Here is a 17,870-nt window from a genome sequence, read left to right as displayed (position 1 = left end):
GTCGGAACCATGCCCCCTCATAGCCATGCCCCATTTAATATTGTACAGCCTTCTAAGATTATACAATAGTAAGTATACAACAACAATAATTAGGGATGTATTGAACAATCAGTGCAGATTGCCATGTTTTATTTAAGTTGTTAAATGTTTGCATCTAGGTAGATTGAACCATTAGCATTTTAAATGCCCACTTCATTCTTCTGAGGGCTTTTGACAAGTCAATGCAGAATGTGCAGTTACTTAGTTCCATCTAGTTGATAGTCAAAAAGCAAAGTGGCAGTTTCAGTTTATTAAACAGCAAAGAAAAATCCCTTCACCTCCAAAAGTTGGGACCCCAATGGATTTAATTCTTTTTTGTTATAACTGAGAGATAGGAAGGTTTGAAACCTAAATGTCAACTGCTGGTAAAAAATCAAAATAATTTGAACCTAATTTTGTTTCAGTTTGTTTTTACTTCAGTATTAGAAACTTGTGCAATGTTTATAAGATTAATAATAGAAGTTCAAAAGCATAGTGTAAATAAATATCCTTTACAAATAATTTGTAAATATTGTTTATGCTGTCACATAGGCGTGATCTTGAACTTGCTGCACTGATTTAAAAAACACCAACTTAAGTTAGGCTAGTGTGAAAATTTAATGAGGTGAAAATTGGGCACTATGGGGCTCTAAATGCAAAATGTACCATTATTACACTGAAAGACTAGCTAATTTGGGTTTACATACACACAGTGTAATGTCACGCTACAGTCTAATTTTATTTTAAAGCTCAAAGATCCTGAACACTTTCTTTTCTACCGTTTCAAAACAACAGCGTGGATGTTTCTCAGCTGATCCTTTTGTCTGCTTGCAGAGGAAATCCTTTCAGGAAGCCCAGGACAAGGCAGAAATGGAGCAAGCGGAAAACCTGGGGGGAATGGGAAGGAAATAATAAGGTTTTATTTTTGCATGCAAGGACGTCAGAAGCAGGGCAGTGATTCAGGAGTCAAAACCAAGAGGATCTGGAGTGGGGGAAACTGCTATAATGTGAGCTCGTTATAAAGCATTGCTTATCACACATAAATAATAATATTTTACCTTCTTTTGCTTATATGATTTCAGGATAGCATAGCCTCAGCAACCCATGCTCTTATATTCTCCAGGTTAGATGATTGTAATGTGCTCTAACGCCACCAGTCTTCAGCTGGTGGATCAGGGCCCACTAGGTGGTCATGGCCTGATCTGAGATGGGTCATGGCAGGAGCCATGCCACCATGCAAATATATGATCAGAGATTAAGAAATGGGTCCCCAAAGGCTTGTTTGGGTTAAGAATGGGCCCTAGGTCTGAAAAGGTTGAAGAATAGTGCTCTACACTGTTTTGAAATTGTATCTAGTTCAGAATGCAGAAGGTAGACTACTAGATGTTACTAGTTGTTATGATCATTATACCAGTGCTACAACCAGGAGTTGTGCTGATTTCATTCTTGGGCCCAAGCCAAAGTGCTAGTTTGGATCTTTTTAGTTTAGGATCAAGTGGCCTTCTCTGCCTACCCATAACATTAAGATTTCTGTTGATGGTATTTGGCAGATGCACCTGGCATCTGAAGGGGAGTGGGTGGCTTCTAGGGCCTTCTTGGTGATAGTGCCCAAATCATGGAATGCTCTCCGCAGACAGTTTGATTAAGTTCACAGAGCAAATGTTTCCCATCCCTTACTTCCTACTGCAGCCAGTTACAAACTCTCTGAAAAGCCTCTCTGTAGCGGGGAGGGGCTCCTGAGTAATGTGGAATGCAGTATAGTTGCTGGGGTCAGGGAAGGTGGAGGCAGCCCAGAAGCTGCATCTTAGAGCCCCTGCACCACCACCATATGGGGACTTCCGAGCAGCTCCTGAAGCCAGCCAGAGCCAAGTGCTCTGGGCTGCTGAGACTGCCGCTGCTGCGTTTCCCGGGGACATTCTGGGGATGGAATTTGTCCGGGGACTTATGGAAACGGGGACATCTGGTAACCCTAGTATAGGAGGACTGCTGGGGCTGAGATGCTGGAAACTTCCCTTCCATGAACTTATTTATCTTGGAAGTCTTTCTTGATTTGGGGTAATTCTCCTCACAGCCTCCTGCTTCCCATTGTTCTGGAAGACCCCTCAGCTTAAGGCTTTTTGTGGAGTAAAGTAGCTGCAGGGGACAGGAAGGGATAGGAATTTTTCCTTCTTTGAACTTTCCTAAGGATAACATCTTAGGATCCCAGAGATCAGCTGTTCCTATGAATGGGGCTGTAAGAACAATGCACAGCTCATTATTATTGACCTTCTATCACAAAATTGGAACCTGACTGAAGACCACAGGGTAAGCGTGGCCTGGGGCATGTATATGCGAGGCTGCCTATACTTGGAATTGCCAGACTTTTGAAATCTATCCAGGCTATTGTAATTTACCAAATAAGTTAATATTTTCATAGTTGAATTTTGGAGGTAAAAAAGGAACAACTGGGATGTCAGGCACTATGAAAATGGTTCCACTGGTGCTCACTAACTTTAGGTTGGTGATCTGTGTCCATAAAGTCTTAAGACCTAGGCCTCCACTCTGAGATCGCAGCAGCTCAGCCTTCTGGAAAGCTGTTGTCTCTGCCAAGGAAGGAAAATGATGGCTGAGTCTGGGTCACTACAGTCAAGGCTCCCTCGTCTCATGCCACCATTTGCCAAGTCATTCACTATTGCCTGCTTCACATCTCCCCACATGCTCCAAGGCACAGCCTGTCAAGAAAGCACCAGTATTATTGCCAGATCTAATGCTTTGCTTGATGGTGAAAAAGAATGGGCACTTAATTAGAATTTATTGTGAAATGGCGGACACTTCACTTTGAAGAGGCCCTCTTTTTTCTGCTTTCTTTCTTTGTCGTGAGGTAACTAAAGATTTGCACGTTTACCTTTCTGACTAAAACTTGTACAGTACTTGACAAGTCGTTGAAATAGCAAAAAGAAAAGAGGCCTGTTCCAAACAAGGCTGCCCTGGGGCATTTGCTGCCTGAGGCAAAACCACAAAAGACACCATTACCCTGGTGCCATCAAGTTATATAGTGCCCAAGACTGACCAAGTAATTTTGCGACTTCCGGAGGCGGCGCGAAACGAGTAATGGCGGTCCTCTTTGCGCTGCGAAGAGGGGCTCCGCAGAAAAGGGTCGTTCGCTGCGGCAAAGCGACGACCCACTAAGATAAACCACGAGCAGAGCGAGCTCGTGGCCGTGGGATCCGGCGGGCACCTAGAGCGACCCCCAAAACGAAGAAGGAACCCCGTAAGGGGCTCCGGAAGCGCGGAGGGGAAGCGGTGCTGTGGATTCATCGCTCTTTCTGCGGGAGTGAAGCCGCGCGGCTGTTACGGATGAGCGCCGACCTTTCTTCCTTAATATTGGATTACAAATCAACTACTCGTGAGTAAGAGCTACTTGAAATTGGATTACAAATTCATGAATTCGGCTGAAAACGGGAGACGAGAAAAAGGAAGTCCGTCTCCCGGTGGTGCTTAGTGATCAAAGGCAAAGGAACTGACAAGCTGGAAGCAGCACAAAAGGGCTTTAAAACGGGAAACATCATACGTCTGGAGAAGTCAGAAACTGAAGGAAAGGCAAGTTACTTTTATTTTCTTGCTATTGTGTTTACTCTACTTGGGGACTTTCTCCTCTGCTGGACTATTAAAATTTTAAAGACTTTAAAAACACCAGTCTCGGGCTTGCAGCGGGGCAAAAGGCTGTTTTGCGGATACATATACAAAGTTGAAATGGATACTTAGAGGCATCACTGGTGGATACAATTAAACAACTGTATCTTGCACCTCCAGAGAAACTATTGTGGCAACATTGAGAGGGCTCTGCCAGAGGGAAAAGGTCTTCTCTAAAGACTATTGTTAACTTACTTAACTACAGGAACTTTAATGGCGTCTGAAACTTTGTTTCTTCTTTCCTGAACTGTAACAATACTCCCTCTAGTGGAGTTTGGGATTTACAATTTCCTGAGAACTAACTTTGTTTTGACTCTCTGTGGCTTGGTTATTTACTCTGAGGCCTGTCTTTCCCATGGAATTTTTGACAGCTTGACCTTGAATCCAAAGACAGGTGTGGAATGAGCGACCGAGTAAAAACAAGAGCTGCGTCGAAAGCAGGGAAAGGCCAACTGGTACAAACAACCCTGATTTCCCAGGCTCGTAGATCTTCAGTCCCTGCTGTTTTACAGGCTGTACCATCACCAACACCCCCATCCAAGGAAGCTAAACAGTCAACAACTGAGGATATGGCAGCTGGGGGTTCCAACACTCTTTTAGAGGAAATGTTACAACAATTTGCAATTTTGAATAAAAAAGTGGATGATCAAACTGCAAAAATTGACTTAGCCACATCTTCAATCACCAAACTTTCTGAACAGGTGGCTAAGCATGCACAAGATATTGGAAATCTAAAGGACGCTACATCTGAAAATCGAAAATTGGCCGAGGCTGCGAACGAAAAAGCAGGAGAAGCAATTCAGAAAGTGGAGGAATTGAAAGGAGAGGTAAGGCCGCTTCATAAACATATCACTGACCAGCAGGCCTACCTGTCTTTGGTGGAATTGAGAAACAGGGAAAATAATTTAAGATTACGCTCTATCCCAGAGATTGAGAAAGAGGACTTGATTGGCTTCTTGACAGCAGAATTCTCTAAATTCTGGGGTATAAATGAAGATACAGATTTTAAAATAACAACTGCATTCAGACTGGGAAGAGTTACTGGGAAGGACAGGCCTAGAGACTGTTTGATTATCTTAAGGACTAAGCAGGAGAGAGACAAGCTACTTGACCTACATTTTAACAAAGCACTCGAGATCCAGGACAGAAGAGCACAAATTTACAAGGATATTCCTAAACAACTATTGGATCTCAGATCTAACTACACCGACCTAGCTGGACTTTTGAGAGGTAACGGAATACCATACAGGTGGGAGTTTCCACAAGGCCTTTCATTCAAATACAAAGGAAAGAAGATTAAAATCAAATCGAAAGAGGACAGCCAGAAGTTCCTACACGACCACGGAGAAGACTTGCAGAAAGGAGCGGCAGCTATTTGGCCACCACCAGAGTCTGGAAAAGAGCTACCATCCTCGGATTTGGACAAAAAAGAAGACGCCCCATAAAGAGCAACAACAGATTGATACAGGATGTCTCTGCAGCTGTACAGTTGGAACATTAATGGCGCAAATTCCCCGGAAAAACGCAAAAGGATCTTCCATATTCTAAAGAAAGAAAATTTGGACATAATTTGTCTGCAAGAAACCCATGTGACCAGGCTACATAGGAAGGTGTTAATAAATAAAAGACTAGGCCAAGAATTTATTTCATCAGATAGAGTTAAGAGAAGAGGCGTGGTGATCTACGCTAAGGAGAATTTATCACCAAAATTTTTGTTCAAAGATGAACAAGGAAGAATCCTGGCTATTGAAATATTGACCCAAGGAGAGAAAGTTTTGATATTAGGAATCTATGCACCAAACGAGGGGAAATCAGAATTTTATAAGAAGCTACATGAGACATTACTGGACTATCTGGATTATTCTAACATCATTATGATGGGAGACATGAATGGGGTTGTCTCTACCTTTATGGATAAGTCACAGAACCAGAATTTGACTAAAGATGGAAGACTACCAAAAACTTTCTTTGAACTAACTGACAATATGGATCTAATTGATTTATGGAGGACGAGAAACCCCCTAGGTAAAGAAGGAACTTTCTTTTCTGAGGCCCACCTGTCATGGACAAGAATCGACCAAATTTGGACAACTAGAGGGCTGGCACCTAAGACTACAAAAATAGAAATCTGCCCAAAGACTTGCTCCGACCATAACACTCTGAAAATGGAAATGAGATTCACTACTGCCGATTCCTTCAGATGGAAAATGAATGACAACCTGTTAAGAGATCAAGAGATTGTAAAGAAGGCCCAAAAAGCTTTAAAGGACTATTTTGGAATTAACTTGAACACCTCGGTGGAAAAAAGAACAATCTGGGACGCAAGCAAAGCTGTTATGAGAGGGTTTCTGATACAACAGAATACGATTAAGAAAAAATTCTGGAATGGTAAAAAGGATAAGATATTGGAGAAGATAAGAGATGGAGAGAAAAAATTAAGATTGAATCCAAAATCAAAAGAGACTTTAAGAGAAATCAAATTCCACCAGTCACAATATACGAAATTGATTAATCAAGAAGTGGAATGGAAAATTAAACAAATGAAACAAAGATCCTTTGAATCTGCGAATAAATGTGGGAAACTGCTAGCTTGGCAGTTGAAAAAGAGACAAAAATTAAATTATGTTACCAACCTAGAAGTTGAAGGGAAGAGTATTCAGAAACCGGGAGAAATTAGAAAGTGTTTCCAGAAATATTTTAAAAAACTTTATACACAAGGGTCCGAGGAAGCAACTGAGATAGAACAATTCTTGAAAGACAATGGCCTACCAAAACTATCTCAAGAGAAGAGATCAATCTTGAACTGTAAAATAACACAACAGGAAATCGAGGATGCCATTCAGAATATGCAACTAGGCAAATCTCCAGGCCCTGATGGACTTACCTCCAAGTACTACAGGATGTTAAAAGACTACTTGATACAACCATTAATGGAGGTTTGCAACCAGATTATGGGGGGAGGGAGGGCACCAGATACGTGGAAAGAAGCATTCATCACACTGATACCTAAAGTGGAAACTGAAAAGACTCAACTTAAGAACTACCGTCCCATCTCACTCCTAAACGTGGATTACAAAATATTTGCAGATATTTTGGCTAATAGATTTAAAAAAGTATTAAATGAAGTAATTCACAAGGACCAAGCTGGCTTTCTCCCAGGTAGACATTTGTTTGATAACACTAGGAATATTATCGATATTCTGGAACTTTTACAAACAAATATTAACACTAAAGCAGTGTTAATTTTTATTGATGCGGAGAAGGCCTTTGACAATATTTCTTGGAAATTCATGAAGAAAAACTTGGAAGGGATGGGAGTGGGAAGGGGGTTTGAGAATGGGATAGAAGCAATCTATTCAGAACAAAAAGCTAAGTTGATAGTGAATAATGTGGTGACAGAAGAACTTCATATTGAAAAAGGAACACGTCAGGGGTGCCCCCTTTCCCCTTTATTATTTATTTCAGTCCTGGAGGTTTTGCTGAACATGATAAGGAAGGATCGGCAGGTACAAGGAATACGGGTCGGAGCGAAACAATATAAACTGAAAGCATTTGCAGATGACTTGGTTTTAACATTACAGGAGCCAGAATCTAGTACAAAAAGAGTTTTGGAATTGATTCAGAAATTTGGTCGGGTGGCGGGTTTTAAGTTGAACAAACAAAAAACTAAGGTGTTAGGGAAAAACTTGACAGTTACTGAAACAGAGGGGTTTCAGAAGGAAACAGAACTAAACATTGTCAAAAAAGTGAAATACCTGGGGGTCAATCTGTCTTCTAAGAACTTGAATTTATTTAAAGACAACTATGAGAAATGTTGGTCAGAAGTTAAAAAAGACCTAGAGATCTGGTCAAGATTGAAATTATCCTTGTTAGGCCGAATTGCAGCTATAAAAATGAACGTTTTGCCAAAAATGTTGTTTTTGTTTCAAGCCTTGCAGATTGTGGACAGAGTGGAATGTTTTGGAAAGTGGCAGAAGGATATCTCTAGGTTTGTCTGGCAGGGCAAAAAGCCCCGAATAAAGTTTAAAATACTAACTGATGCAAAGGAGAGAGGGGGGTTTGCCCTGCCAGACTTAAGGTTATATTATGAAGCTGCGGCCTTCTGCTGGTTGAAAGATTGGATTCTACTAGAAAACACTGATGTCCTAGATCTGGAAGGCTTTAATAATTCGTTAGGTTGGCATGCGTATCTGTGGTATGACAAGGGGAAAACACACGGAATGTTTAAAAACCATATTGTCAGAAAAGCAATATATATGGTCTGGAAAAAATACAAAGACTTACTGGAAAGCAAAACTCCGAGGTGGATTTCACCAATAGAGGCCAAGGCTCGGAAAAAACCCAATATGGAGGCATACTGGCCGAAATATTGGGAAATAATAGAAAACATTGGAGGTAATTGGAGGTTGCAGAGCTTTGAAAAATTAAAGGATAAGGTGCAAAATTGGTTACACTATGCCCAAATTAATGAGGTCTTTAAGCTAGACAAAAAAACAGGATTCCAGGTGGAAAAATCGAAACTTGAGACAGAGTTGTTAGAACCTAAGACCAAGTTATTATCGAGAATGTATAACTTGCTGCTTAAATGGAACACTCAGGATGAGACAGTTAAATCAGCGATGATAAAATGGGCTCAGGACATTGGTTATAATATCATGTCTGAAGACTGGGAGAGGTTATGGACCACCGGTATGAAGTTTACTGCATGTAATGCTCTGAAAGAAAATATTATGAAAATGGTATACAGGTGGTACATGACCCCGGTCAAGCTGGCTAAGATATACCATTTGTCCGATAATAAATGCTGGAAATGTAAGGAAGCTGAGGGGACATTCTTTCACCTTTGGTGGACTTGTCCAAGATTGAAGGCCTTCTGGGAAATGATTTATAACGAGTTAAAAAAGGTGTTTAAGTACACCTTCCCCAAGAAACCGGAGGCCTTCCTTCTGGGCATTGTCGGCCAGAAGGTGTTAAAAAAGGATAGAACCTTTTTTATGTATGCTACAACAGCAGCAAGAATCCTTATCGCTAAGCATTGGAAGACCCAAGATTTGCCCACACTGGAGGACTGGCAGACGCAATTGATGAACTACATGGAACTAGCCGAGATGACTGCAAGGATCCGAGACTTGGGAGAAGAGGCAATGGAGGAGGACTGGAAAAAATTTAAAGACTATTTGCAAAAGTATTATAAGTTATATGAATCTTAAGATGCCGTATGACTTGGAATGTTAGCCCCAGTAACGAAAATTTAATTATTTATGAAATTGGATAACATTTATGAAAGAATCAAAGTTTAAATGGGTAAAAATGACAACATGTTATATTTTTAGAGTAAATGGAAAATAAGAGATTTAAACTTAAACCGCAATTGAAAATACAAAGAAACATACGAAATAAGGGTATAATTTGCTGATAACTTTATTGTTAAGAATGCACTATGTGGGAGATGTGGGGAAGTCCAATGGAAATTTGAAACAAGTTGTTGAAATGGTTGTGATTTTCTGTTTTCTTTTTTTCTTTCTTTCTATGCTTTATGTTACTTCTCTCTTCTGTTCTTTCTGTAATTTGGAAAAAATGCAATAAAAATCATTATAAAAAAAAAAAGACTGACCAAGTAATTTTGCGACCTGAGGCAGAAACTCTGGCAAGCATCCTTTCCTGAGGTAAAAACACAATAATAATGAATTCAATAACAATTTGTGTATTATCATTGCACCTAAAATCAGTTGCCTGAAGCAGGCACTCCACTCTGCCTAATAGTAGGGCTGACTCTGTGTGTTCGCTATGATGGTGTGCCCTGAGGTGTCCAACTGGGCAGTATAATTTTAAAACTGCATCCCACTTGCAGTGTGGGTTGTACAGTCCACTTTTGTTACCTCAGGATTTTACCAGTTCGTTTCCATCTCATTCTGCTGCATGTGAAGATCAGGTTTTAAATGTATAGAAGCCTTTCCTGCATGTGAAAATCTGGAACGGTCAATGAGTAAAGGAATATACGGTGTCACTACACGTTTTCCATACCTCGGTCATGCCCATGTGTGCTAGCCAGAAGTGTTTGCAGAGCAGAGGATTAAACTGTGCACGGAGCAGAAACAGAAATAGAAAGAATGTTTCGAAAGAGAGGCTGAGCAAGGAAAGTCATCTTGACTCTTGCACCTAAATTTGGAGTCCAGTGCCGGAACTCTAGAGGTCAGACATCTGAAGAACACATTTGTTCTCTCTGTTATCTGAGATTTTCATAGATAAAGATACCCAGTGCATACCTCTGAAGAGCCAAGTTCATTCTTAACGCACAGCGTTTGGGAGGTTTACCCTTCACCCTCAGTCCTGCTGAGAGACAATCATAGGGAAGGAAATAGCAATACAGTAGCCGGGGGGGGGGGGGACCTGCATTACATTACTGTACTTACTTGAGAATTCAGAAGAAAAGCCTATTTAAGTTTGCAATAAATAAATGAGCTTCAAAATACAGCAGTTTCATCAATATCCATGCAGTGTTTTAAAGTCAACTACTGACAAAACAAAGGACAGGCAGAACACCAGTTTGTTTGTGTGTTTTTGTTTTGTTTTTCTGGTATCTGCTGTTTTTGGTACTAAGTACAGTAAGTGTGTTGTTTTGGTTGTTTAAAAAAATTAGAATCTCAAAATACAGTAAATATCCTTCCCCATTTCCACATGAATACCAAAGCAAACTAGAAATTGATTTAAGGGCCAAATGCCATAAGGCCAAATTCCCATCTAGTCCAGCATCTTGTTCTCACAGTGACCAACCATAAACAGGACTTGAGTGCATTTGTGATTCACAGTAACTGACAACTAAAAGGCTGCAATCCTGTACAAGTGAGTTCCATTGAACTCAGTGGGATTGTTGGCAGCTGTAGGATCAGACTGCACATCATTTGGAGTTGTTACTTTTATGATTAGGCTTAATATAGTTCCTTTCTGAACTTGATTCCATTATGTAGGAAAATGCAGTATTCCTCCACCCCCCTGAAGCTAAATGCAAAGGCTGTGTAGTTAAGGGGATGCTGTGCCATTTATCTCAAGTCATGTTCCTAAACATCACATCTTTCATAACAAACTGTGTGCCTTAGCTTGACATTTAGCAGGTGGGTGAGAATAAAAATGGAAATAAATGAAAGTAGCAAATAACCATGTTACTGGCTTCATTGGGGCAGAGGTGAAGTGACGGTGAACCTCATCTCAGAGAAAACAGTAGGGTCCCAAAACTGTACAGTGCCTTATTATTTCAAATACAGGATTAAGAGCTACGTCACACATCACCATTTCCCTCACTGGTACCTCTGCTATATACAAAATCCATGTATACTGGGAGGGGTAGCTAGATTTCATGGACTGGCTGGATGCAGAGGAGCAGTGGGAGGCATCAACTGGGGAACCCCCAAGGGAAGAAGGCTCAGAGCCAGAGGATTGGTGGTGGGACAACGATGCATGGTCCATGGGAGAAGAAAGAGCAGACTGGGAGGAGGTGGTGTTGGAAGCTGAAGAGGCAACAGGGTTTACTGAGCAGGAAGAGGCTGTGACAGAGGGCAGTCCAGGCTCAGAGACAGAAGAGGAGGGGGGCCAAGAGGCAGGCTGCCCTCCTTCTGCGACCAGCTCCCCTCCTCCCTGGTCTCCCAGAACACGCAAAGAAATGAAGAGGGTGGAGCAACAAGATACAAGGCCACAATTTAAGAAGGATATTGACAAGCTGGAAACCAAGCCTTATGAAGGAGGGAGTTGGGTATGTTTAGCCTGGAAAAGAGAAGACTGGGAGCCTTCTTCAAGTATCTAAAGGGCTGTCACATGGAAGATGGAGCAAGCTTGTTTTTTCCTGCTCCTGAGGTAGGACCAAACCAATGGCTTCAAGTTATAAGAAAGGAGGTTCAACTAAACATCAGGAAGACCTTTCTGACAGTAAGAGCTGCTCAGCAGTGGGATGGACCCCCTAGAGAGGTTATGGACTCTCCTTCCTTGGAGGTTTTTAAGCAGAGGTTGGATGACCATCTGTTGTGGATGCTTTAGTTGAGATTCCTGCATTGCAGGGGGTTGGACTAGATAGCCCTCGAGATCCCCTGCAACTGTACTCTAAGGTAATGTTCTTGGGCTGAAGAAGGTTCCCCACTCCTACCTACATGGAAGAAGCTTCTGTTTAGGAAGTGGTCATGTGTGAAGCAAGCCTAACTAGGCCTCATTTATAAGCGTGATCTCCCTTGCCCAGGAAGAAGAGCTTAGTGAACTTATAATACCTCAATTATCAATGAACGTTTACACTAATTCATATGCTGCTTCCCAAATTAAAACCTACACAGAATCTCTCTGCTTCATGCATCTGGTTGTGTGATGAATTCATGCAGTTGGAAACATAAAATTAAGGCTTCAGCTGTGGAAGGCAAACTGAGAATTTCACTGACTGAAGTTTCATTCAGAGAATTTCCACATATCAATGCTGTTGGGTAACAGATACAAAGGAAAAGAAAAACCTTCCCTCTCTAGTTGTCAAAATTATGACTTAAAAGATGGCAAGTGTGTGTGCGTGCACCATCCAATTAAATTCCTCAGTCTTGCCAGTAGCAGGGCAACCAATTCTCCTTCATTGTGCTTATAACATTGAGATTCCCAACAGCTAGTTGAGTCCTATTCTGCACCTTTCTATCGCAACAAATAATATGTGCAGCCTTCCCCATTTCGTTTTCTGCATACTTCATCTTTCTCTAGGAGGAAGATAGGAGGAGGTGACGCAAACAGCAACTGTCTCTTCTGCTTGAAGCCTGTGAGATTAATTGGCTATCCTACAGCCTATCACCTGTTCTCAAGCAGGAGAAGGACAGCAAACTGATCTGTTAGCGTTTGACCCCTTCCAGTCAGCCTTGAAGCCAGGTCACAACATTGTAAAGCATTGGCAACATGGATGGACAATTTCATGGCACACAGCAACAGTAAAACAAATGATGGTGCTATTTCATCTGTCAACTGCTTTTGACATAATGGAGTACGAGTGACTCCCCAAGCTGAAATAATGATTCTTTCCCCAGCATTTCTTAAAAAGAGTCATGACAGCCAGTTCCTCCTCCTACTCTAAACTGCTGGCATTTACATTTCTGCGGGCAAATCCTTCACCATTGTTTCTTCACAACTTTGTAGAATGATCAGGGAGGCATTGTGACATAGCACAAGTTACCCTGCCTGCAGTCAATGGTTTGGGAGACTGAGCGTAAGCAGGCTGGTTCCACAGCTATTTCACCGGGCACAAGAAATTGGCGACCAAAACTGTAATCCTAACACCTGCTCCATGCAGGTGGAGCGGATTTTTTGTGCACAGGTGTGGGGCTCCATGTCCATGGAACTCTCAGCTGGGAGAGCCAAATGAACTGTGGCAAAGTGAACACTATTGCTGTAGCCAGGATAAAACCTCAAAACAGGGTGTTACAAGGCAGAGCAGGGTTGCATCTACTGGATTCTAAGCTGACCTGTTCCCTATTAAGGGTCCCAGTCTTTGCCCCTCAACTGGCACAACAAAAAACCTAAGCACACATACACACACCCCTTAGGCTGGTGCAAGTGACAAGGCTTTGGATGCAGTGGTGGATCTGCTACTTCCCAGCCAGAGTTTGTATTGCTCTGCCCAAAGAATAAAGAACTGACATATTTACTGATGGAAGCTCTTTGGCAAGGGTGAAGAACCTTAAGGCCAGGGGCCAAATGTAGCCTTCCAAGCATCTCTGACTAGCTCTCAGGACTCGCCCCCTGCCACATTCCTCTGCCTCACCCCTCACCAGCTTTGCTTCACATCCTCTTTTTAGCTAGCTAGAATGTGTCCTTGAACTCTGATAATACCTTTGGCTTGTCTGGATGGAGGATCAGATGTGTGTTGCTGTACCCACTTTTCCCTCTGGTTCTGTATTCCACTGGCTTGTGGTCACCTGGGAGGTTGCCCAGAAGAAAATATGACCACTAGGCTTGAAGAGCCTGATTCCCATTCCTGCGAGCACCTTCCTCTTGTCCTTCCATACTTTCATCTTCCTTTTTCCCTCTTCCACCCTCCTCGGTTCCTTTATAATTATTTTTAATTGACATTGTCCACAGGAATCCTGAGCCAGATCCTTGCTGAGGGTTTCAAAAGCAGAGTTGCGTCTCAGAGCAGACCACCTCCCTTTCAAGGTGGCGCCTTTTGCTTTTCTTTTTTGTCTCCTGGTCAAGTTCTCTTGAAGTTCAACCTTTGACATCTCTTTGAAGTGAAGGACAGCGAATACTTCAAAAGGAAACGGTCACTTCACCTGCACTCAAAACCAAAGCATTTTTCAGCCACAGAGAGCAGTCCAGGAACTGCGGCAGGAGTGAAAAAGTGTTTCTTTCCTTGAATGAAGAAGAGGACTTCAAAACACTGAGGGGATAACATAGTTGAGGGGAGGGAATCAAATTCTGATGGGATCCAAGATGAATTATGCACGTTAGCTATAATTTAAACAAATCTTATTCCTGTCTATTGAATGAGTTGGTGGGGGTGACGAAAGATATTTGCTCATGTTTCCTTTTAGTATTTGTACAACACATCAATCCTAGCACTTTGCCAGTGGCAGACTTTGGGCTTTCACATTTCAGCATCACCCTGTACAATGCTAAAATCCACCCTCACCCCCGCTTCTCTCACTCTGTTCTACATTGTTGTGGTGCCCCATGTAGCATGGTGCCCAGTGTGGCCAAACCGGTCACGCTACCCTAAAACCGCCTTTGACTTTACAGGACATCCTTTCCTGAACTTATTAATATGTGCGAGAGAGAGATTTTTGGCTATTATTAGTAACAAGAATGAAATCCAAATTGAGTACTGTGCCTGGAAATCAGCAAATAAGTTTGGTAAATAAATACATTTTAGTTGTGAGAGGCCTATGACACTGAATGAATGAACTGAGTTTTAAACAGAAGTTATGTATGGTTAGTGTAACTCTGTAAAACAATGAATCCTAATGGTTGCCAGTTTCTGTTATGAAAGCATTTCTTCTTTTAGAGTTTCCAAGTTCTCAAAGTTTTCATTTTTACCAAAAGATGCAGGATGTTTTTTAAAAACAAACAAACAGTAAATATTTTTGTCAATTCATACTTACAGTACAAGCAAACAAATAGGTGCTGTAGTTCTTAGACCTACCTGAGTCATTATTTTAACACTGGGCAATATGTGAAGTTAGTAGTGATGCATGGCATTGTTGTTCTTGCAAAATTATATGTAAGACTTGTATAGCCTAACCTTACATTTTAAATGTTAAATAGTTGAATAATAAGCAATCTTGTGGTGCTTTATTTTGTTTTCTTCTATTTGCAGCGGAAAGTTGCAAGGAATCTCAAATAATAAAGATCAAAGAAGAGCCCATGGAAGTTGATATTCATGATTCCCAAGCCTCAGTTTCACCTAGCCAAAACATCAGTTATAGCACTTTACTCAGGCAAGAGATAACTGAACACATACAAAAGATACCAGAAGGCCGAGTGCTCCCTGAGAGAAACCTCTTCAGCCAAGATATATCAGTGAAGATGGCTTCAGAGCTACTTTTTCAGTTGTCAGGTAGGTAAAGAAGTTGGATACCTACCGTCTACTTTCCTCGTTTTTGTTAAATTCTGAATTTGAATGCGTTGAACTGAGGCTGAAGTCCTTACTAGGACCTTAAGGCTGCAATTCTGTACACCAAGGGCAGCCAATATGGTGACCACCGGATATTGTTGGTCTTCTACTGCCATCTGCCACAGCCGGCATGACCAATGGAAACCTGGAGGATGCCATATTGCCTACCCCAGTTAAACACAATTACCTGAGAACTTAGTCCCATTGAATTCATTGGACTTACTTCTGAGTAGATGTGTGTAAGATGGTACTGTAAGTCCTTTTAAATGCAGTGTGGCTTTTTTATGAGTAAATGTGCTTCTGATAAAGCTTTCCTATCTAGAAAAATAGCTTTGTAAGTACTGCAGTAGCAAAAAGTAAAAAATACTGTTGCAGATTAACTGGAGACTTACGGTGCAATCCTAAAAGCATCCTTGAAAGAAAGTCCGACAAGCAACTCACCATTTACTCAGGGGTTATGTTCCAAGGCACTGTTCACATCAGTGGAATTGCTTATATTTGAAACACCATTGAAAAGGTCTGCAAACACCCCGCCCGTTCCCCATTTTGTGACATTTTTATGATGGTTTTGGGTCACCGTGCGTAAATGGGGGTTGCCTTTATTGTATTCAGGCTGTAAGTTTGCTTTTGCTTTTTAGTTTTACTTTATTTATTATTACATTTATATCCCACCTTTCCTCCAAGAAGCTCAAGGTGGCATACATGATTCTCATGCTCCCCATTTTATCCTCCCAATAACCCTATGAGGTTGTTTAGGCCAAGAGATGGTGACTGCCCAAGGTCACCCAGTGAGCTTCATGGCCAAGTGGGGATTTCAGCTCTCAGGGTCTAGGTCCAACACTCTAACCACTAAACCATATAGGCTCTCTGCATTACAGATAAACACAATTTTACTGCCAGTATCTATGTGGTGCCACTTCTTTTCATGCACCATTGTTCCTGTTCCTAAAGGTTCAGCAGCATATCCTGTGGTCCTTTCTGCCCTGTTGAACCTGTGGCACTCAGTGGAAAACCATGGGCACAGAACTTCTTTCCTTTTGAACAATAAAGTTATGAGTCACAGCAAGATTGCAACATTTGAACTGGATGTGGAGAGTTTAAATTTGTGTTCTAGGAAGATTGCGAAATAGTTTCTGCCATCAGTTGAATATGCACAGTGACAAACTAGAAGGGAGTTCCATTCCAAAAAAGCAGTTAATTACTTGGGCAAAAACCTATTCCTACATTGCCTAGAGGAAAAATTAAGCATGCATGACTTCTGATTTTTCTTTCCCCACCTCTGTATGTCTGACATGAGACATATATCTTACTTACAATGGGTGCCATAAGCCACAGATAACTGCTTCTTTCCAGGTCTCTAAATAATACAGGAATAGTTTCCTTGCAGTCATTTGTTCTAACACCAAGGCACCTTGTTTTCCTTTTGCCAATTTCTTTGTTTCCCATAGTATTCAAGCAAATTTATAATATCAAAGGAAAGCACATAAATTGAGTAGGGGAATTTTTCAGCAAGGGAACACTGATGCATGTTTTACAATGTAAATGGGAGGTTGGAGAGGATATTTGGATAATAAGTTGATAAATCCATACAAATAAGATTTTCCTCAGCTGAAAATGGCCAGAACTAGAACTTTTAAAGGAAATACTTTTGTTCGTTTTGACTAATTAAAAATAATAATTTATATCTCTGCAGAGAAAGTGAGCAAAGAGCACAATCACTCTAAGGATAACACCATCACAGCTACAACTAGGTAAGCAGCATACTTGTTAGAGCATGATAAGTTGATGTATAAGGGCTTTTATGCATGCAGAGAAAAAGGTCAAAGGGTTTAGTTAATTTAGCTGGTTAATTTTGGGTGTGTTTGTCCTGCACCTGCACGTGTACCTGCACATGAGAGTGTGTCAGCAAGCATGTGAGAGTGACTCAGCACAAGTATAAATACACTTACGGTTGAAGCAAGTTTGCTCTTGGCCAAAGCCTATTCTGTTTGGGGCACTGCAAGGTGACCGTATGCTGCTGGAAGGACGGTACAGTAGTACCTCTGGATATGAATGGGATCCGTTCTGGAGCCCTGTTCACATCCTGAAGTAAATGCAACCAGCATCAGCGCATGGGCGGGTCGCGATTTGCCACTTCCGCGCATGCGCGTGACGTCATTTTGACCGTCTGCACATGCGCAAGCGGCAAAACCCTGAAGTAATGCGTTCTGTTACTTCCTGGTCGCCATGGAGCACAACCTGAAAGCGCTCAACCTGAAGCAACTTCAACCCAAGGTATGACTGTACAGTATATTACAATGGAATGTAACTTAAAAGCTGTGGAACTGCGTTATTCTGTCAGTAAAGGAACTGACCCTACCTAGAACTATCCGGTGTTTTTCTGTTCCATTGGCCCACTTCACTGGCGTGTTGAATGGGCACTCTGCAAAGGCCATACAGATAAAGCATCCTATAACATGGCAGGTACTTGGCATTGGTGTAGTGGGAATGTTATTTCAGATTTTGAAATGCTGCAGTGTATCAGATGGAGAATCGTACATGGTGTAATCAAACCAAAGTT

General features: G+C 41.6%; 1 protein-coding gene and 1 long non-coding RNA gene across 8 annotated transcripts in view; one reads left to right on the top strand and one right to left on the bottom strand.

Moving 5' to 3' along the window:
* The window catches only part of ZNF827 (zinc finger protein 827), a 124,244-nt gene that overhangs the window by 65,400 nt on the left and 40,974 nt on the right, over positions 1-17,870 (top strand). For all 5 annotated transcript variants that reach the window (XM_082237547.1, XM_082237546.1, XM_082237545.1 and 2 more), the window contains exons 6-7: positions 15,014-15,253; positions 17,004-17,061. In XM_082237547.1, coding sequence (XP_082093673.1) covers positions 15,014-15,253; positions 17,004-17,061 — 298 coding nt within the window. The remainder of the gene's footprint in view (positions 1-15,013; positions 15,254-17,003; positions 17,062-17,870) is intronic.
* On the bottom strand, positions 734-10,032 carry LOC309540754. 3 transcript variants are annotated; one of them, XR_014223448.1, is made up of 2 exons: positions 9,957-10,032; positions 734-906 (listed from the first exon to the last, which is right to left on the bottom strand). It is a non-coding gene; the product is annotated as an uncharacterized lncRNA (long non-coding RNA). The 3 variants fall into 3 exon arrangements; XR_014223449.1 differs by lacking the exon at positions 9,957-10,032 and adding an exon at positions 9,570-9,932; XR_014223450.1 differs by lacking the exon at positions 9,957-10,032 and adding an exon at positions 9,715-9,932.

This window comes from Podarcis vaucheri, assembly GCF_965113315.1.
Source record: "Podarcis vaucheri genome assembly, chromosome: 9".
Lineage (NCBI taxonomy): Eukaryota > Metazoa > Chordata > Lepidosauria > Squamata > Lacertidae > Podarcis > Podarcis vaucheri.
Note: the sequence above shows the minus strand (reverse complement) of the source record. Positions and strands in the feature narration are given on the sequence as shown.